Source organism: Callorhinchus milii, unplaced genomic scaffold (genome assembly GCF_018977255.1).
Source record: "Callorhinchus milii isolate IMCB2004 unplaced genomic scaffold, IMCB_Cmil_1.0 Scaffold2, whole genome shotgun sequence".
Taxonomy (NCBI): domain Eukaryota; kingdom Metazoa; phylum Chordata; class Chondrichthyes; order Chimaeriformes; family Callorhinchidae; genus Callorhinchus; species Callorhinchus milii.
Window position 1 is genome coordinate 119849446 of NW_024704743.1, and position 23092 is coordinate 119872537.

The window sequence follows — 23092 nt, forward strand, 5'->3', positions numbered from 1 at the left end:
CTGTAAAGTGAATTGACTGTATATTTGTGGGCGAAACGCGGCAGCCAATTGCGCACAGCAGTGTCCCACAAACAGTCATGGATTGAAAATGACCAATTTATTATTGTTTTGTTTTGGAGGGATTATTATTAGGCGTGTGGAGTAAGGAAATTTGCACAAGGTTTCACCCTGCCTGGAACTGAACCCAGGTGTCTCGCTTGCAAGGCGCGTGCTCTAACCACTGAGCTACATATGATATATAATAAAATATAATATGATACATAATAATCGGAGGTGGGGGAAGCCAGAGTGGTTCCTGGCATGGAAGTGACTAAAGACAGAGCCCTGAGGAACACCGCACAAGATGGCTAGAGGAGAAACTGTTTGTGGAGATGAAGTGGAGGCGGTGTTTGAGGTACCATCTGAACCAGTCAAGGTCAGAGCCGTGAAAGTTTCAGGTGAGAGGAGAGGCAGTGGATGAGGATAGAGTGATCGACTGTTTCAAAGGCAGCAGAGAGGTCAAGGAGGACGAGGAGGCAGAGGGAGCCCTGCTCACAGATGGACAGAATGTCATTCGTCACTTAGCCTGTTGTTATTTGGTAAAAGTCTTCAATTTAAATCAATAGGAATACACCCTTCTCTAAAGAGAAAATGTGGACTGCTACAATTAATATCATCAGTCCAAATGTATGATTTAATTAGTAATGTTGCATAAATCCGCTTGTAGATCTACCAGAGGTAACTTTCTGAGAAGCATACACTGTCAGCATGCAAGTGGATTTATCAAATAAAGGTTCCATAGTCGCGCAAACACTTTCCGATGACAGAAGCCTGACTGCACAATTAATATTTTGCCAGAGAAACATAACTCCAGGAAGCACTTATGAAAACATAAGTGTTGCCGTTATACTCTCGCTTTGAACCCCATAAGGTTTTAGGCAATCATTTTACATGCATGTGCATATTTTGTAACGCTGAGACACAAATGAAAGACAGACAGTAGCTTCAAAGCCAATGCCAAAGACTATTGTTCAACACCTACTGCTGCATGGTTGCCAAACTGTATGAATGAAGTACAGTATTTCACTTTCCTTATTCCAGCTCGTTGGTCTTTCTTCATCGTTTCATTTCAGACCGTTGACACTTTATATTTTCATCTCAGTAAGAAAGATTAATACAACCACAAGCCTTTGAACCAATAATACAGCTGTATTGAACCCTATACTGCAAAGAGAGGACAGAGGAAAACTGAGCTGTAAACCAAATGAGAAAGCTCCTCGAAACTTATGTGGACTTGTGGTGGTCTCAATAGTTGGGTTCCTGAATCAGGATACGATAAGAATATTATTAAATATGCATACAACTTCAAAATAAAATATATTCCTGTGTGTATTATCTATCCACAACTGTTTGTGGGTCACTGCCGTGGCAATTGGCTGCCATGTTTCGCCCACAAAATATAGTCAATTCACTTTACAATATATTTTGTGAGGTGCTTTGAGGCGTCTCAATGACATGATAAGGCGCTGTATCAAATGCAACAACAATTATATTATTATTATCGAATAGCTTGTGCTGGTTGCATTAAAACTATGGGCATTGCAGGGAGGCTTTAGTGGTGTTGGGGGTAGTCAAGAAAATAGACTAACAATCATCTTAAACGTTCTGTTAAAGATTTTAATGCATGAAGTATCATGTTGGAACCCATGAAATTTCCAAGTTTCCAAGATTTTATTCAGGGTAAAAGTGTTAAAGATGGCTATTACTACTGTGTTTTGGGGGGGGTCAGCCGAATGGGGTCTGACACACACGGAAACCTATCACCGTGCTTAAGAACACTCAAAGCAGACTCAGTTCCATCTATCTTGCACGCCACCTACCTACACATGGAAATTTCCGTGTTTGGAATGGAATTGGAATGGAATGAAAACTGATGTGTGCAACATTTGGTATGTATATGTGCACTTCATCTGAAGTCTGTGTTCTCAAAGGACATCATTAACCTTTTCAAATATCTGCTTTTAAGCAAGAAAGCTTCTAGGCCTACAACAATTGCAGACAGTTCTCCTGTTCTCAGTCTATTTCAAAATATAAATTATTGGTCTTGGCTATGAAACCGGCTGCCACTGGATTTGGTCATGTTATTCCTTCTCTCCATGCCCACTGCATCCATGTCTGCAGTCTCTCTTCCCAACCATGTCTGCAGTCTGTCTATGATTACAGTGGTGAGACATCACCTTGTTGACGAGTATCAACAAGATAATAATAATCCCTCCAAAAAAACAAAAAACAATAATAAAAAAAAAATTGGGTCATTTTCAATCTACGACTGTTTGTGGGACATTGCTGTGCGCAATTGGCTGCCGCGTTCGCCCACAAATATACAGTCAATTCACTTTACAGTGTGTTCTGTGAAGCGCTTTGGGACGTCCTCCCGACGTGAAAAGCGCTATATCAAATGCAAGGATTATTATTATTATTATGCGCATTGCTGTTCAAAACAGGATAAATCCCCTTGTACCTACACGAGCCTTTGTGCTAATTATATTTACTTGCTTTTTGGTTGCCAGAGATTAACACGTAGTAAGTCGTCCATTTAGTAAATACAAGTCAAAACATCTAATGCTGAACGACCCATTCATTCAAGAACAGTATTTTTTAGCTATATAGTAATTCATATACTGTAGTACTGTTCCATAACTACATTTCAGAAAAACCCAGGTTGCAGAGAATTAGTTACGACAAAATGCAGCTGCCAATATAAACAGTGTTGCTTTGCTTTGATGTCTACCTTGAACCAAGTTGCAACCTCCCTGGAGTTCACCCTGCGACGACAAAGGCTTATGTAAGGTGTTAAATGAAGTACAAATGAACGTTAGTCGGGCGTGTGATTTTGCACAAGGACCGTAAATTGCGATTGCATTCGCGTCACGTGAACTTATGGTGCCGTTAAATTATACAGCCACTTACAAACAGGAGTGGTTTGGCTCCCTTTGCTATGGAATCTGCTCAATTTAACACTGCAGGCTGGACAACACCAGCGGCAACGGTTGTGCAGGCACATATTCGTGGCTGTTGTTTGGAAGGCACAAATTGCACATTTATTTTTCTGGCTTCTTAAGAGAGCTCCTTGAGAAGGTAACCCCAAGAGAAGGTACGTAAAGACAGCCATGATTTCAGTACCGTTGCTTTCAGGGTTACAATGTACTGTGAGTAGCAGGTTTGCCTGATCTGCCAAAGCAGAGAGACGATGCAAGGTAAATGCCCCATTAAATCTATACCTTTTGAAAAGTGTCCAAGTTTGACTTTTGTCAATTATGACTGTGTACATGTCCTCACTTTCAGACAAGCTGCAATGGTGAGTTCCTTAATTGGTGCTATGACTCAGCACAGCCGTAAAAATCTGAACTGCAAGGCCGTGTCGCTGTGCCAAAACAAACTGAAGATATTCTAATGTACACACCATGTTTCAGCAATGTATATTGTTCGAGGAAATTATTTCCAATTGACTTAAATCGTTGTTGCAAAACAAGCATCTTTTCATCTCACAGCGGAGGGACCATCATTTAGAAATATCCTCAATTTCCACCTTAAAACCGTGGAATTGCCTGGAAAACGAGTCAAACGCAAAGCAAATGTTTCTCTAAGTTCGAGTCATTCTACCTTTTTNACTATCAAAGAATAGCAGGAAAAAATGCATCAGGTGGAAAGACTTCAAGGGCTTTTCGTTAGGCTCATTCAAAATTTGGAGATCAATATGAACCAGATGGAACATTTTAAAAGGAAAGTTACAGCTTAATGGTAATACCAGTTCAGCAGGTAGAGAAAGCCCCTGCTCTCCCTGCGTAGGTCACAGTGCACATGCTGGGTTTTATGCAATTCAGATGAAGCTTGATTCATTTCAGCTGGACTTTTATTTACTTCTCTTCACAACTAAGTTATTTGTGGTGCTGCCCAGTTCATTACAAGTTATGAACTACACATTACAGAGCTTGTCACTTTCGCGAGCAGTTCATTTGCTGAGGCGTGATGCAGCTGTTCCGAGCCTGGACTCAACGAATGAGAAGAAAAGCACAACTTTCGAATAAATAGATTTATGAAGTCCTAGGTTAAAATTCCACCCAGTGTTTCAATTGCTTAAGTCCTTTAACTAACTGTGCCACACAACTATTTGAGAAAAAAAACTATTGCAAGACACATTTACACCGAAATCTTTCACATGTGCCACTGTATCTGAAGAGAGTTAACGTATCTTTTACATTTCAAATAGGCATCATTATTCCGTTGACATTTCTGTGAGACCAAGGTGTCAGCTTGGCACGGTTGGTAGCAAACTCGACTCCGGGTCAGAAGGCTGTGGGTTCAAGACCGTGATAGGACTAAAAGAATCGTCTAAGATAACAGTCCAGTGCGATTTTAGTTATTTCACTTTGTGGCTGTTCGTGGGACATTGCTGTTTGCAAATTGGCTGCTATGCTGGCCTACAAATATTACTACACTTCACATTAAATCCTGTGAATCCTGTGAACCCTCTCGACTCTTTTCCCCCTTCTCGCTCCCTCCCTCCCCTCACCCTGACCATTTCCCCCCTCCTCGCTCCCTCCCTTCCCTCCCCTCACCCTGACCATTTCCCCCCTGCTCGGGTCATGACCCAACTGTGCAGCGCCTTGGGACGTCCTCCTGACTCCTATTGATTATAAACACCAGCGAGTTGTATTAAATGCTGTAAATTCTATGTAATCTATAGATTATAAAGCAGTGAAGATCAAACCTCTTCTCAGCTTACTTCATCCATTAGCATGCTCGCCACGAGGTGAGAAGTCTGTGGGAAGAACTTTGAGCTCATAATCTAAGACAAATTACAGTGGAGGGCTACATTTTCTGACTTGCTAACTGCGACATTAAGGAATGGTCTGCTTGTTCAAATGGATCTTAAAGATCCAATGGCACTGTTCAAAAAGAGACAGGAGCATCTCCTAATTCCCTGGCCAACAATACCTTAGATTAACCTGTCATGTATCTCATGGATGTTTGAAGACCTTGCTAGCACAAATGACTGCCTCATTTGTCTGCAAAAACAATCACTACACTGGACAGTAATTATTTGTGAGGCTTTGAGACATTTTAACATAAGGCACGACGGTGTACAAAACAAATTCTCTCCATTTTACTTGATATTTCTTGACTGAACAATGCAGTGTAGCCGGATAACAACTAGCATTTATATAAAGCCTGCTTCACACGAATGGTATCAGAATGCTTGACGCTCAACAAAAGAGCTTTTGTGACAGTAAATGAAAGACCTCTAGAGACTAGTAAATTACAAGATGAATGAAACATGCAGCTTCTGAGGCAAGGCGTTATAGCCACATTTGGATTGTGATTCCAGCTCTGAAACTGCTGTGCAAAAAACAAGTATTGTTGGGCGCTCCCTCAAACCACTAGTATTTTGCATTGTGAAATGTCAGAACCACTGAGCCGCAGACCAGAAGGATCATCTGGTTTAGTCCCAAGTCTGCGCTGAGATACCTCATTTTTTGGCTTCAGCGAGCCAAGACCATGTCTGTGTCTGTGTGGGAGAGAGGGGGGGTGGAGAAAATCAGACATGATTCTTTCTCAATTTCCCCCACCCCAAGATAGTTGCCATTTAAGTGAGCGACGGGAGATCGAGCACTATCTGTGCAATTGCACATCAGCATTAAGTCATTGCCTTCAGGAGAGGAGGGGAGAAAATTGGGGGGGAAATCATTCTAAATAACCATGAAATAAAGAGAACAAATGGCTACCAGCTGTGGGGCATGATTTTAGTCCATTTGTGAATCGTACCAGTTTGTGATATCAGTTTCGCTTGGGTTTTTTACAGAAACACAGAGCAAAATCACATTAATGTTGTCCCACTTATCCTCCATACATTTGCTGCAATTTACACAGAATTGAAAAAGGCCCCAGCATCTTTTAGACAAACTTAAAGTCAGAGTGCTGAAAGTTACATGCTTCACTGGAGCTTGTTGCTTACTCAGCCTTCGCCAGCTTCCTGTTCAACTCATCGTGCAAGTATAGCTTCCAGGCATGAAATTCTAGTAATCTTTCCATAGTCAAGTTTTCATTATCTTGACATTATCAAGATCAAGAAACAGCCAAATTTTAAAAGCTCAAAAGGAATACAGGTGTATGAAAAACACCACTTCACAGCCTTTCATTTCATCTGTCTTCCGTGACATGCCGGATTAGCTTTTCTTCATCTACGAAGCATCACTGTGACATTTGCAATAATCAACTGACAGAATCCTCTTTAAGAAAGGGTTATTTTTGCAGATTACTATAAACTGACTTTATCTTCATTCATCAAATTCAATTTTAAAAGCAACAATTGTGCGACTGGCAGCTGCAGGGTAAATGTCATTCCAGCAATTAAGGCACCACCACCTGGTGAATAACAGCAACTGCGACCACACACAGCTATCTCTTTGCTTGAACTTTCAGTCATTCGGTTGACAACTTAAAACCGCTGTGCTTTGTGTTGGCAAAAGCACAGTTCACGAACCCCTTGTTTGTTGAAGCACAGATATTTTCAGTAGCACCAAACACAGCAGCGTACAATTTGAGCATCTACCATTTTCACTATCAATGTTAATTTTACAATAGAATCAGAACAGAAAACAAACACCAAGGCTTACTTGCACTGGAGTTTCTCGCCAATCTATTCCCGCTCACTCCCCATGACCCCTAAAATTCCTCATCAGGAATCTACCCCATTTCATTTTAAAAGAATTTATGGACATTGCTTTGGTTACACTTGTGGTAGAAAATTCCACATTCTACATAAAGAAATAGGGCTTTGCCATGCACAAATTGGCTTCTGAGTTCACCTACAAAATACACCAAATCTATCCTTTACAGTATGTTCTGCGAAGAGTTTTGAGAAATCCTCCTGATGTGAAAGGCGCGGTAGCAAATGAAAGCATGATTAAAAAGTATATATATGTTATTATTTTATTCATTGTGTGATCAACTTAAATTAAATTTCTTTAGAAAAGAGGAACAAACATTTTCACAGAGAATGTCTACTGATAAAACTTAAACACGGAAAAACAATCGTAATTTTCACTACACCCTGTTCTGAAAAAGGTAAAGTATCATTAGATAATTGGTTTGTTTGTCTTCATGCCAATTTTAACTTCTCCAAATAATAAAAGACCACGCAAGATGAATTTTCTGGTAATTTCTAATTGATGTGCAAAATATTTAATATGTTTGACACAGTCACAGCGGTGTCATTATGAATTGTTTAAACATATTTGCATTGTGTGAGCTGTGTGAACCACGTATGCAAACACATGGTAAACACATCTAAGCACTCTGAGATGCCAACCTGTGTGGAGAGTGCTATATAAGTGCAAGTTGTTGTTGGATCTGGGGGAATTGATAATCTTTTAATTAATCTTTTAATTACCCAATATCATGCCTTTTCAATGATTAATTATATAATTAAGAGGAACTATAACTCCCTTTGTACTTAAGACACTTAAACACACATTTATCCAACTTTCATTATGTACGTGCATTTACCCAACTCATTCTTTAAAACAATACTCAACCTCAGGAGAGGGAAAGTGAACAGAAAGCTTACATTTAAATACTTTGCAGTAAGGGTGAAGATGTGAAATAGACTGCTTAAAGAATCAACAAAGGTGAACAGTGCTGCCAACTTCTAGCAGTGCTGAATATAGTAAATAATAATCCTTGCATTTGATATAGCACCTTATCCCGTCGTTGAGACGGCTCAAAGCACTTCATAGAATATCTTCCAGCCCCGTACATTTCTATATTGCAGAATAGAATAGGCATACGAGGAATCTTCCCTACGTCTGAAGTTCCCAGCTTCAGAAGATATTAAAATCTGTAATTTGATGAATTAATTTGGGTTCAGAAAAGTTGCTTTAATCCTCTGAAAGGTTTGTACAAGTCCTTCATTGCACCTAATCCAGTTTCCCTGCTTCCAAAGTAAAGCAAATCATCCAGTAAATTAGTCAGAGGCCCGAGGTTGTTTTCTTGTGATGAAATGACCAATAGCTACAGAAATAACAAGGGACAACTATGTTACTTCCACAGAAATTGCCAAGGCTTTATGGTTTATGGAAAGCCAAAAGTCTGGATCTAAAGGCCATAGTTTTATCCTGGCAAAAATCCAGAGCTGATTTGACTGACATAACTGTAAACACTTAGAAAGTCTGAACATAATTCACTCCGCAGTAAAACCAGGGCTTGGGCTGGGTCTTGTGAGCACAAATGTGAGGTTCAGCTTACCACATGGCCATTCATTCATGAAATCTCCCATTCAAGCTTGACAGGAAAATAGAGTGACTAAAATGCTACAATTAACTTGCACTTTGTTTTTAAAAACTATTTTATTTTTCCAAATGTAAGAACGTGAAAACAAACACCCAAAAAGAATTGCGAAGTTCTGAAACTAGAAAGTTATAAAGTCAGCATCTAACAACCACTAATTATATGAAAAAGAACCAATATACCACACATGTACATTATATAGGCATACACACACACACGCTCATGATTATCTATATTTCCCTCTCTACTTATCCCTCTCCCTACCTATCTATCTACCTATCTAACTACTTATTAAATAGATGCCCAGAGGTAGCAACAGATTCAGAGCCCAAACTTTTGCCCACAAAATATAGTCAATTCACTTTATAGTATATGCTGTGAAGCACTTTGAGACTATCAATGACGTCATTCATACGCCTGTATCAAAGGCAAATGCAACGATCATCAAAGCGCTATATCAAATGCAAGGATCATTATTATTAAACTGAAAAGCAGAATCCCTCCCCCCTCCCCACACATATGGTATTCTGATGATGAGGCCAAGAGAAAAGATCCAATAATGCTGAATATTCAGGTGTCAACCTGGGTCGCTTAGTAGCATCTCCCATCTGAGTCAGAAAGTTCTGGGTTCAGGCTTTAAACTCACATACTCAAGGTTGACACGCTAATTCAGTGTTGGGGGAGCGCTGTATTGTTGGGAAGTGCTGACCGTCGGATGAGACATTAAACCCGGGTACTTGTTGAAATGGACACTAAATATCCCGTGGTGCTACACTTTTGAAAAGAGAAGGGAGTTTCTCCTGAGGTCTTGGCAAACAAAATTAGTGTTTCAACTCCTGGCTGCCACATAACCTACAAATACAGATACTACACTTAACAGTAAATGCTGTGAAGCATTTTGAAACATTCTCCTGACATGAATGGTACTTTATTAAATGCAAGGATTATTTGTTATCATTGTTGTATAATACCCTGAGGGAGGGTTGGAATCAAAAGGTGCGAGGGCAAACCTCCAAATGATCCTCATCTTCAAAAGAGGCTCAGTTGCCAAAGACCAAACAACACCCCAGCTAGGATTCCAATTCAAAAGCAGGACTAACTGTGTGTGGGTGGGGGGGAATCGTCTGGATGCCTGACACACACGGAATCCCGTCACCATACTTCAGAGAGTCTTCAGACCAAACTACTGGGAGTTCCACACATTGTATAGTTTCTGTTTGTCTGACGGATGAAGTTATTCAGTTGTTCAATATCAACAATAACAACAACAAAGTTACATTTATAGAGCACTTTTCACGTCGGGAGGACGTCTCAAAGCGCTGAATATGAAACAAAAGTACAACCATCACGTGAATGATGTACTACTATCTTATGGCAAACGTACCGTTCCACAAACGAGATACATGTTACGTACTGATAACTGCCCACAAATATACAGTCAATTCACTTTACAGTATATTCTGTGAAACGCTTTGAGAATGTCTAGAAGACGTGAAAAGCGCTATATCAAATGCAAGGCTTATATTTATCATTATTTATTACAACTGTACCAAAGTGTATTTTATGTGGTTATTAATAGTAAATATCTTCCAGCATCAAAAAACCAGCTCCTTTTTTACATCCCAAAAAATATTTTTTTTAATAATCATGTATGGAGCTTTCTGCAAATTAGACCTCATACGCAAACTGAAATATTACCAGATTCAACTAATTCAACTGGATGTGACATAAAAGTGCTGCGGTATATTCATGTTTGCTTTCAACTCACCAGTACGTCGGAAGTCGGAGTAATTTGCCGTAGAAAGCTGTGCTGAAAGGCGGGATGACTGGAGAAAGGGGGCAGAATGATCCCCCGTTATCTAAAGAGGTCACGCCTGCCTGGAAACCAAATATCTGCAATAACAAAGCAGAAAGGATCAAAAACTGTACAAGAATAAAGGTTTAATGAAAACATGATGAAACATGTCAGCTTCAATTTTCTTACAGCGAACATACAGTGAATGCTTGTCCACATCACACCCTCACCACCCAGTTAATTCAGTCTCAGAAAGTTATTATCGGTAAATATGTTCAAGGCAACAAAAAAGACAGCTTTTTTTTAAATCTTTTGCACCACCAAAAATAATTATTTTAATGATCATGTATAGTATGGAGCTTTCTGCAAATTAGACAACTCCAGCATTTAGAGACGAGGAGATTCTAACCATTTACAAGAACATCCGTTTTTCTACAAAACATCATACATTTCACAAAACAAGATTGAAATCTATGGCCCTCAATTGGGAAATAAAGCAACACAAAAGTGCCTTATCCTTGGATTTAATGGCAAAGGGTTCTGCAATTTAGTCCATCACACCCTACAAAAGGTTGGACCATCAGAAATAAATGTGCAGCCCTTCCACATGTGGTGGATACAAATCAGAGATAGTGATGAGGTGTCACTGATGAGATGTTGTGTGACCGAAATTTATTAATAAGCTGAATATCTTCTTTAAGATGTCAACCTGGCTCACACTTGTCTCTGAAGGGTGTGGGTTCAAGCGCCACATCAGAACTGACATTGCAGTGCAGTGGTAGGGGAGTGCTGCATTGAGATAGATGCCGTTTTTAGTTCAGGTGTTAAATAGAAGTCGGGTCTGTCTATTCAGGTGGACATTAAAGATCCCACGGCACTATTCAAAAAGAGAAGGGCAAACAAACCTCCAGACAACATTGCGTATTCGCTTTGTGCCTCTTTATCGGTCAATGTTGTGTGCGCCTACAAATACATAGTTGCTACACTTTACAGTAAATTCTGTGAACCTCTCGAAGACGATTTGACAATGTGATGAGGAACTATGTCAGATGCCAGGTTGATTATAATTACTTTTATTTTTAATTAGAGTATCTTTCTGAGACAGTTCACTGTGAGCTATAGTTTCAAAATATGCACACGAATAAAACTTACTACTTTTGTCATAAGTGGACAAACTGTAATTAAAGACGCATTCAAAATCACCAGCTGTACTTTCGTAAATTATATTTCTCTATGTTTAACTTCAGCTGGTATTCATTAAAAGATATAATAATCTATACACTGTTTTACTATAAAAGATCAGGTTTCACAAATAGGAGAAAGAATTTCCAAAGAATGTGAATGACTCAAAATGAAAACCGACATTCTTACATTGTAAAATGTGCTAAAACTACCCAATAGCCCAAATGAAATGACATGGGGCGTCAACTTGGAAAACAGTTAACCAAAATAACTGCTGGCAGGATGATAAAACCCAAATGAAGTCAGTTCAAAACTCAAACTTGGTGACCAAGCATTTAAGTCAATTACTTTTGCATCACTTTGTTTAAACCACACAACTGAAATTTACTTCCAACGACTGACTGGCAGAACTTAAATCAGATACTCTGCTGGTTTCTGCTTCGAACAGCTTCTCGAAATATAGGCCCCCAGTGAGATGGGTTTGTAATGCCAAGGTTCCCAGCTACCTGCAATGTTTCACACCACATTAAAAGGCGAAGTGACACTGATTGCATTTAGGGCACGTATGCAATCTGTTCCTATTAACTTTGCAAGCCAAAGCCGTAATGGGTAGGGTGGTCGTAGCCAGACAAGCAGCAGCAAAGCTTGCCAGACAGTGATATCACAACAACTACAAAATTACATTTGTATAGCGCCTTTCATATCGAAAGGACGTCCCAAGATGCTGGACAGTCAATGTTGCGGACCCAAACTGGAGGTCAGGATTGGGGAGAATGGAGGGCAGAGAGGGAGGCAGGGTGATCGAAAGCACGATCGAAGAGGAGGGTCTTGAGATGGGTCTTGAAGGAGGCACAGATGAGGGGTAGAAAGGATAGTTGAGGGTCAAACAAGACGCCAAAGTTCCGGACTGACTCAGTAAGGTGGAGTGTGCGTCTATCGATGGTGATGCTGTCAGCGCTTGGTGTGTGGAGACGCTGACGGGTGCCAATCAAGAGAGCCTTTGGTTTGTTGATGTTCAACTGAAGAAGGTGGGCTCCCATCCAGGACTTGATGTCTGACAAACATTCCGTCAGGACAGCAGTGATCCTGGACTCAAGGGTGGAGGCAGAGAGGTATAGTTGGGTACATCCGCATACACGTGGAAATTGACCCCATGTCTGCAGATGATGTCACCAAGAGGGAGTATATAGATATTGAAGAGGAGGGAACCAAGGACAGACCGCTGAGGAACGCCGCACGAGATGGTGCAGGGGCTAGAGAAGAAGCCTTTTGTGGAGATGAAGTGGAGGCGGTGTGAGAGGTACGATCTGAACCAGTCAAGGACAGAACCGTGAAGGTTGAGGTGAGAGGAGATGGAGGAGGATAGAGTGGTCAACAGTGTCGAAGGTAGCAGAGAGGTCAAGGAGGACGAGGAGGCAGAGGGAGCCCTGGTCGCAGATGGCACAGATGATATCAATGGCAACCTATGCATTTTTATAGCTGCTTAGACTCCAGCAGTAATCCAACGCACACTCAGGGATCCCCAAGTCCAGGCGATTGCCAACCTGTGCCTCATACTTTCCGGAATTAGGTAAGCAGGATGTGTCCCTCCAGGGAGAGAGAGTGCATTCCATTCCAACAATCTGTCTCTGGAATCTCCGTGTGTAGGCGGGATACATGGAATTCTCAGTTTGGTTTGGATACTCTTAAAATTGGTATGGGTTTCCACATGAGTCAGAGACACCCAGCTGAGCGAACAAAAATACAATCTGTGCAACAATCCAGCTGATCTCCACAGCAATGGCCCAAGAACGTCTTGCACAAAAATATGACAACAGACCTCTACTGTATCATACTGTAATAAGGTAACGAGTACGGATTTGAACAACGTACTGCTACATATTAAAAGATTTAAATTTTAACAAAATGGCAGATGAGACACTTCTTTCTAAACAGATGAGACACCAAGATATTTTAATGTAGTTTTATGCATTTTCGTAAAGATAAGTACTCTACCCTGTGCTGAAATGATCGATTATCTGGTCTCTAAATTGCTGGCAAATACACAAATATCATCCAAATTAGCATGGACTGTATCTACTCCCTGTCCAGGGAAGCATTTTGATTTTCAAAACGTACCTAAAACACTAAACCTGAGAAAGTAGCTTTGATGTGTTCCACCCATTGTCATAAACATATTATATAAACAGAAATTAAGCAGAATAGAATGTGCCTATTTAAATGTTGGGGTTTTCTTTCTGAGCAAGAATAAAACCTGTAACTACAACCGTTAGTTACTCAACTTCTCTTTTGCAAAGTTTTTTTTGAAAACAACTTGCACTGGATTAGCGCTTTTCATGCAGGATAGTGTCTCAGAGCGCTGAAATACGTAATGGTTTCCTCTATCAGAAAGGTCTGTTCAGGCCCACGTTAAAGATCCCATGGCCTCTATTTGAAAAGAGAAGGGAGTTCCTCTTGCGTCCAACATTGACATTTGAGCTCAAAGCCAACACTCAATATTGAATCCAAGAATGCCAGATATTTTCTTAACAGTGAAAGACGAGGAGGAAAGGGATTTAAGTGACCGAGGACACAAGTCAATAAAACCAAGTGAATAGTTACAGACAACGATCAAAAAGGCTAATGGAGTGTTGGCCTTTATCTCAAGGGGCTGGAATACAAAAGCGAGGAAGTGATGTGTTTCAGTTGGTCAGAACCTTGGAACACTGAGTTAAGTTTTGGGCTCCGCATCTTAGGAATATATTGGCCCAGGAGGGGTACAGAGCAGGTTCATAGGAATGATACCAGGGATGAACTTGGTCTGTATTCCCTAGAGTTGAGATGGTTCAGGGGTGATATAATCGAGGTGTTTTAATAATAAAGGCACTGGATAGAGAGCAACTATTTCCTCTGGTGGGGGAATCCAGAATGAGGGAGCATAATCTTAAAATTAGAGCTAGGCCATTTTGGAGTGAAATCAGGAACTATTTTTTCATAAAGTGGCTCGTGGAAATCTGGAACTCTCTCCCCAAAAAGGCAGTGGATGTTCAGTCAATTGGAATTTTTGAGTCTAAGGTCGATGAGATATTTGTTTGATAAAGGTATCAAGGGATATGGAGAAAAGGCAAGTAAATAGGGTTGAGGAACAGATCAGCCAGGATTTAATAGAATGGAGGAATAAGGTTCGAGGAGTTGCATGGCCAACTCCTTGTTCCTATTTTCCGATAAGTTCTTTATTTATCTTCAAACCCTGTCGCTTAAAAACTTGAAGAAGCCTTTCGTACATAAGACTATTATACATGGAGCATACTTGAAATGTCAACAGGAATCCGTCCATTTTTGAATGCATTCACATGTTGCTAATGTTAGATACAAGGACACTCCTCTCCTCCAGCCATGTAAACACGATTACTCACGTTTCTATGAAAAGCAGACAAAAATTTTCAGAAGACTCACAGCTACTGACATTATATGCTCATCAGCCTGCCACGGAAAAAGCCACTGACCACACTCTTTGCATCCTAATCTCCTCATTTCATTACTGTACTAAAAGCGAACCAGCAATGGGCAAAACATTTCAACTTTGGAAGTTTGGTTTGGTTTAAATCCAGCAGTGAAGGTTTTGTGATTTAAACAACATTTCATCCAGACTACAAGATATCACAGGTAACTGTGCTCTCAATAAAATCTGTGAGTTTAATTTATCGAGACAATGTTATGTGGAAGGACGACAAGTTATAGTTATTATTTAGAATTCAGCATGGTTTAACAAATTGGAGAAGGGGGCAAGAGAGCATTTGATTTGAGATTAATAACACTTGCAAGGATCCTTCTTCGAAACAAGAAACTACCAAGTATTATATGACCGTACTTCTGGATAAAATAAGCTGCTACCTCATTCAGCACGACCGACTGCAGTGCTAAGATTAGTTGCATGCAATCTTTCTAATTTAACTGCTCCTAAATTTATACCAGCGGTTTGCTGGGAACAATGCCGCAGTGTTTCATTCCAAAGTACCATTGCATTTATATAAAAAATATAAAGGGATCACTTGTAAACAGGGGCAGCTCTGACAACTGGTTTGTATAGTAAATGTTCAGAACACCAAACCACCTCAATTTCAACTCAACTTTATGATCCAAAGGCAAGTCAAGTGCACATCATGACCCCACTTCTGCATCGGTGCACCCAAAATAATCATTACTGACCCCTCGATACAGTTGGCTCACCATTCCCTCCCACCATTCCCTCCCTTACGTACCTTCTGAAGAAATTCCAAATGAAAATAAAGAAGACTGAAAGACACTGTTGCCATGTGTAGAATTTTTTTTCTCTTTATTTGTGTTAGACATTTTCCAAACTTCACTGACATTGCAGACAAAGCACAACAGGGGGAAACTTGCTCTGTTGGATGAAGACAGTGCAGGGTGGGCAGTCCCTACTTTCAAAATTATTTCCTATCTCACATTCTTATCCAGGATATAAAAGAGGAAATATCATGAACCATCAAGACAACAAACGTCACCAAGTCTCCTTTTATTGCAAGCGATTTTTTTTTTGATCAGCCAGGTATCTGACACATTCAGAAACTCATCACATTCTTAAGAGTATCTAAACCAAGCTGAGAATTGCATCCCATGTACACATGAAATTTCAGAGATAGATTGTTGGAATGGAATGCGCACTCTCCATGGAGGGACGCACTCTGCTTACTCAATTCCGGAAAGTATTAGGTGCAGGTTGGCAAGAGCCGAAGCTTGGGGACCCCAGAGTGTGTGTTGCTGGGGTAACTCCTGGAGTCTAAAACTGCATAGCTTGCCATTGATGTCACTGTCTGGCAAACTTTCCTGCTGCCAGACATATATAGCCCCTTATCACTTGTCCAGCTAGGACCACCCCACTCGCTGGGCTTTGACTTGCATTTCAAGTGAATCAACCAGCACTCGCAGTAGGAAACAAAGTCTGCAGAAACCACACCTCAAATCCTCTAGAGCGAACATTAACAACAACAACATTAACCCAGATTTTGGCAAAAAGATACTTCAGGAGAACCTTGCTATTATGGTCAAGTATACCTGTCAGAGAATTGACTGAGAAACAATTGTAATGGTGTTAAAATATTCCTTGCATTTCTTGTCCAGAGGACATATCAAAGTAAAGTGTTGTGACTGTATACTTTGTAGGCGATTGCGGCAGCCAATTTGCATACAGCTAATTCCCACAGACAGTCAAGGTGTGAATTTTATATAAATGCGAATGAGCGAAGCACAAAAAGACAACTTTTTACCCATTTGAAAGTTGCCCTGGATCGTAGAAATGTAAGAGCAGGAGACCCACTGAACTTGTTCCACCCCTTTATTAGATCCTGGCAGATCTTTTAATCCCATTTCCGTGTATTTTCCCCATACCCCCACTTCTCAAGGATCTATCGATCTCCCTTTTGAACACCAAAAATTAGTCCTGCCTCTAGCCTCTGGGGGGGGGGGTGTTCCAAATAATAATAAACCTTGCATTTGATTTAGCGCCTTATCACGTCTTCAAGACGTCTCAAAGCACTTCACAGCATGCACAGAAGTGTCCCACAAACAGTCGTGGATTGAGTGACCAAATTATTTTGATATATTTTGAAGGAGTTAATATACCCTGAGAAAGTATTTCACTAATCGACGAACAACCAGATTCCTACTTACTGCTAGGTAAACAGAGGCGTGTGGAGTAAGGAAACTTGCCCAACATTTCTCCCTGCCGGGAATCGAACCTCGGTCCTCGCTTGCGAGGCGAGTGCTCTAACCACTAAGCTACAGGCCTCCACAAAATTTGCAGCACCCTGAGTGAGTAAAAAATATCTCATGTCTTACTGCCTTAGATCTCATTTTAAAATATGTGCTTCTCTGCTGACGTCATTTTCCGTATTCTGCACAACACGTAGGAAGGTAGACAGTGGTGATCTAATGACCTGGCAGTCGGCCATTTTGACTTCCCCCACATCCTCTGCCGTTTGAAGTGCCAATGGAGGCGATGCACACATTTTGGATTTTGGGGAGTAAGTAACTGACAGAGCCAAATTGTACTGTACATAAACACATGTTACCACAAAACACTTTATAACAGGGATCTACTAAAGGTAATATGCTTTAAACATTGGTTCCCTAGGGTACTCAAGTAGTATTATGTAGTTAGAGCCCATCATCTCTGTAGTAAACAAATCAGTGCAACATCTGGCATGTCCATTATGAAACAAAATAACTGTAAAATACATGAGTCGGATAAGTCATTACCTTAACATAACAGTGTGCGTAGCAGTGGTGTAGAAGGTTGTCGGAGGGCTGGCTAACGCTGCTGACAGCAGGCACAAGTTGTCCAGCATACATTGGCACCGAATGCTCTAGACTGACCTTGTCCACCTCAATCCTCAGAGCGGGAAGGGGTCGCAATAGCTGGAAACGTGTTGTGTTTATGCTAGATGTTGAAGCCTGGGAGAATAAAACATTTATAATTGTATTGGAAGGGGTGGTTAGAGGAAAGTAAGTCTGATTTCCATACATGGCAAAAATCAACTAAGAACTTACAATATATTCCATCCAAGGCACTTAAATCAGTAGTTACGTTTGTTTTTTTGAAAAAGAAACAACAACGTGTATTTAAATAGTGCAATACGTAGGATAGCGTCTCGCAACACAAATACAAACCTATTTTTGATGGTATGTACCCTTTGGGAAACAACAGCAATCAACATTAGTTTACGTGCTCTGGGACACTACCCTATGTGAGGGGCGCAATAAATGCTAATTGTTGCTGTCGTTGCTGGTACAAATTATGCTACACTTACTTGGTGATGAGTGGTGCCGTTGTGAGACCGAAGGCACTTTTATTTTTCCTAGTTAATAAATTCTAAAATGCTCCAAAAAAACTTTCTTCCAAGTTGTCACTCTCACAAACATACTTCGATAAAAGTACTCTTTAGTAATCCCAACTGTAACAACATTTTGAACTTTGTGGATCTTTTGATTTTATCAGGGGAATATTTTGGCATTTCCATGCGTAGACCACGGTTCTGTGGGTAAATTCAATTATTGATTCAGACAGACCAGGAAGTTCTCAGATATGATCTCTTGGTCAGTGCAAAATCAGCCAATTCAGCAGAGCAGCAGGGAAATCAGGCACTCCCGAGATGCTACCCGATGTGAAGGGTGCGATATAAATGCAAGTTGTTGTTGAAAGCATTAGAATTTACTTAATTCAGTCTCTCTGTGCTGGAGGCAGAAAAGGATCAGCCTGATTTTACTTCTCAAGCATTAACCAGCCACTCCAGCTGGAAAAGAGTGCGTGTGTGGAATTCAAATAAGGACAAGGTCTGGTTCAGCGATGATGCTCTCATTTGCAAGCTATGATTTGTGATGGTATGTACCCTTTGGGAGACAAATCGTTTGTTGAATAGCCTGCTGACATACGGTACAATTTACATTTATACAGCGCTTTTCACATTGTGGGGACGTCCCAAAGTGCATAGACATGCAAATGCATTCCCTGTCTAGGGACACCATGAAGAATAGAAACTTGGGTCAACATTTAAAAAATGGGGAGTATTGGGGGGTGGAGGGAAGATTACATGCTTTACAAAACCAATTGCATGCAGCGTGGTGGAAGTGCAAACTCAACAACAACATGCTGTCATATGTCCTGGTCTGACCTGTACAGGGATAAATAATAATAAAAAAGTGAAAAAACTAGAAGGCTTGAACGTATTTAACAAAGTACCAATTAATTCTGAGAGTCATGTATTAATAATATCTTACATTTATATAGTGCCCCTCTCGCAGAGTAGCATCTAGGAGAGTTTTTTGAAAAAAAATTGTATTACCTTGCGGCCTAAAATTATAGGAAGTAAGCTGTCCAACAGATTGAACTCAGCCAGAGTGACAGTAATAGTACTTTTTAAAATAGTAACACATGTTAATCTTGTTGGGATGTACTCTTCTAAAGCAGCTATCTCCTCTGGGCTTGGCAGTGTTCTGTTCTCATCCACAATTTCTGTAAGATGATAAAGATAAAGGATGAGTAAGCCATGAAAGTACAACAACAACAACAACATTTCATTTATAGAGCGCCTTTCACGTCAGGAGGACGTCCGAAGGCGCTGGACAGTTGGGTCGGGACCCGAGCAGGGGGGAAATGGTCAGGGTGAGGGGAGGGAAGGGAGGGAGTGAGGAGGGGGAAGAGAGTCGAGAGGGGAGCTGAAGGCAAGGTCTTGAGACCGGCCTTGGGACGTCCTCCCGACGTGAAAGGTGCTCAATAAATGGAATCTTGTTGTTGTTGTTGTTGAAGGCGTAAAGGGAGGAAGCAAGGCGAAGGCACTGGGGGATAGAGTTCCAGAGCCTAGGGGCTGAGAGGCTGAAGGCCCGGCCACCGATGGTAGGGCGGTTGGGGCGGGGGATGGAGCCAGAGGAACGGAGGGTACGGGCAGGTAAGTAGGGGGATAGTAGGTCGGAGAGGTAGGAGGGAGCGAGGCCGTGAATGGCCTTGTAGGTGAGGATGAGGATCTTGAATTCGATCCTCTGGGGGATGGGGAGCCAGTGAAGGCGAGCGAGGGTGGGAGTGAAGTGGTCGCGAAGCCTGGTGTGGGACAGTACACAAGCTGCAGAGTTCTGAATGAAAGTAAGGAGATTTTGAAACTTAGTATAACACACACGCATGTGGGGGTACACACATACACACGCGTACACCCACACACGTACACACACACGTACACGTGCGCACACATACGTACACACAGGTACACGCACACGTTTATGCACACACACGTACGCCCACGCACAAACACATGCATGCACACACATGTACACGCACACACACACACATACGCTCACACATACGTACACGCTCACATGTACACGCACACACAGTTGCAAAGCAGTGCGGTAATTCAATCAGAACCAATCAAAAATTTTGGATGGTGAGCAACAGGAATATTGGAAATCATCTCTGTTGAAGAACTGAGTTGGTAACATAGAAGATTTAAAAGATCACAAGAGAGGCTCCGAAAAAAAGTCTTCAGACATATAAAATAATCCTTGAATTTAATGTAGCGCCTTTTCACGGCAGGTGGATTTACCGTGAAGTGTTATAACTATGTATTTTGTAGGCAAATGCCACAACCAATATTACGCATCAACAAACAGTCATAAAGTGAATGACCAATCTTATTGGGGATTGGTGACCTGGACAATGGGAGAAACTCCCTTCCCTTTTCAAATTGTGCCATGAGATCTTTAACGTCTGAATAGGCAGATGGGACCTTGGTTTGACATCTCATCAAAAGGCTGGCACTTTCAACAATGCAGCTCACCCCTAGAACTTCACCGGACTGTCAGCCTAGACAACTTGAGCTCCAAGTCCTGACGTGTGCCGTGATCATGACCCAACTGTGCAGCGCCTTGGGACGTCCTCCTGACGTGAAAGGCGCTCTATAAATGGAATCTTGTTGTTGTTGTGTTGTTGTGATCCCACAAGCTTCTGACTCAGAGATGAGAGTGCTACGAACTGAACCAAGCTGATACCCAACCATCCAAAACTCTGAAAAACACTTCTGATTGAAATGTTGCAAAGGTGACAAGCGCATGACTGTATCTACCTGGATTGGGCTTGCTGTATGGTTCATATTCATGGTCCAAACCACATGCCACCATCTTCAACATTCTATGAACCGAGCTGCTGTCCAGGTGAAGTGCCATTGGACCCACCACCAGGCGTTTGGTGGATATCTCCTGCATGCCGCTCGTATTTTCATTTTTGTTTGTGGGAGCATCCTGCTGTTGACCTCCTGAATCTAGGAACACCCAGATAACAATTCAATATCAGATTGACTTTTCTTTAAAAAAAAGCTCATTTGTAAAAAGACGAGAAGACTCTCGACTGCGATTGTGTTTGTGTAAAAGTTATAGGGAATAAAAAATAAAATGTTTGGGGAAAAATGCAGATTGAACTGATGTTCAGGGTATACGTTCACCTTCCTTAGAATAAAGTCAAGTTCAAAATGATTCACAACAAGTCATTGGATTCAATCATTATGTGAATGAGCAGTAACAACAGTGGCCCTCATGCTGGGTAGCGTCCCAGAGTGCTCGACAGTGACGGAGCACATTGCCGAGCTGGGAGAAGGTGCCTGAGGCACGGTTGAAGAGGAAGAACTTCACGCGTGATCTGAAGATGTGCAAGGCTGAGGGATTGAGGGAGAGTACTATATGAAGTACCATATGAAGTTTATGAATTGTGTATATATATATATATATATATATATATAGATATACACATATATCAGCCAGGCTAGCTCAGCGGCAGGACTTGGAGTAGATCAGTCACCAGGATTCTTCCCACGTGTCTCCAGATGACGCTGTCTTATGGATAGGGTGGTCCTAACTGGACAAGCAGCAGGAAACCTACTGGTGCTCTGCAATTGTAGGCTGTGCAAATTCAACAGTACATAGTGCATGAAACTGCTCACTAAAAATGTCACTCTTAAAGGTACTTCAACTACTTCATGCTGTGTGTGGTACAGATAACCTCATTGATTCCGATCAGTCTCATTTCAAAGCTCTTATTTCTGAAACAAAGTTAATAAAATATACTATCTCATTAAATGGTTTAATGATTTTGCCCAAGAAATAGTCAATTCACTTTACAGTATATTCTGTGAAGCTCACTGAGATGTCTCGAAGACGTGATAAGGCATCATATCAAATGCAAGGATTATTATTATTATATTGTGCAGATGCCAACAATGTTAAGTAATCCAATGCCCAATTGATCCACTGTCAATTCTTTTTTCGTTGACACGAGAGGAGTGCAGCAGTTTCATTCCAAGTCCATATGTAAACACAATTTGGAACAACTGCAAGTGGCAGCAAGGACAATCGGAACAACAAAAAAGTCACTTCTAATTGACGATTCTTAAATTTATCATAATCAAACCTATTAGCACTCTGAAAAAGCAGCCTTGGGATGTCTGCAAGGGTCTTCAACAGATAAAAATAATTTACAAGAGATGACTATCTGACAAAATAAACTTTCGAACAGGAAACTATTATCACCTCAGTTCATATTGACATAACCCTCTTAGAATCTACCGTCTCAGTATTATCTTACTGCTGCTACTCAAAACAAACAACAGCACAAAAAAAAGCTTCCTCCATATTTTTAACTGACGCAAATGTTAAGACAATAGATAGCACTGCAAGGGAAGCAATAATAACAATAATCCTTGATTTGATATAACACCTTAGCAGGCCGTCAAGGCATCTCAAAGCGCTTCACGAGATTTACTGGAAAGGTATATGTTCACTTACGTATTAAGCTCTCACTACAGTTTACAGTAAATCCTGTGAAGCACTTTGAGATGTCCTCCCGACATGAAAAGTGGTTGAAGGACAGGAAACAGAGAGTAGAGCTAAACGGATGTTTTTCCTGTCAGGCCCTGATACTTATTGGTGTGTCAAGCAAAAACTGTACCAGATAACATGTGATGGTACAATCTTCATTATAAACGATCTTCATTATGAATAATATATTAACCTAAGTGCTTCACAGAATATACTGTCAAGTGAATTGATTGTATATTTGTGGGCGAAATGCGGCAGCCAATTGCGCACAGCAGTATCCCACAAACAGTCGTGGATTGAGTGACCAAATCATTATTGTTTTTTTCTTGAGGGATTATTATCAGGCATGTGGAGTAAGGAAACTTTCCCAAGGTTTCACCCTACAGGAATCAAACCCAGGTCTCTTGCCTGCAAGGCGAGCGCTCTAACCAC

At 41.0% G+C, this 23092-nt stretch overlaps 1 protein-coding gene across 1 annotated transcript in view; it reads right to left on the reverse strand.

Annotated features, from left to right (window-relative positions):
- LOC103179701 (vacuolar protein sorting-associated protein 13B) overlaps positions 1-23092 on the reverse strand; it is a 481880-nt gene that overhangs the window by 363257 nt on the left and 95531 nt on the right. Inside the window, 4 exon segments of the mRNA XM_007895087.2 lie at positions 10097-10221; positions 17564-17758; positions 19147-19316; positions 20917-21111. Coding sequence (XP_007893278.2) covers positions 10097-10221; positions 17564-17758; positions 19147-19316; positions 20917-21111 — 685 coding nt within the window.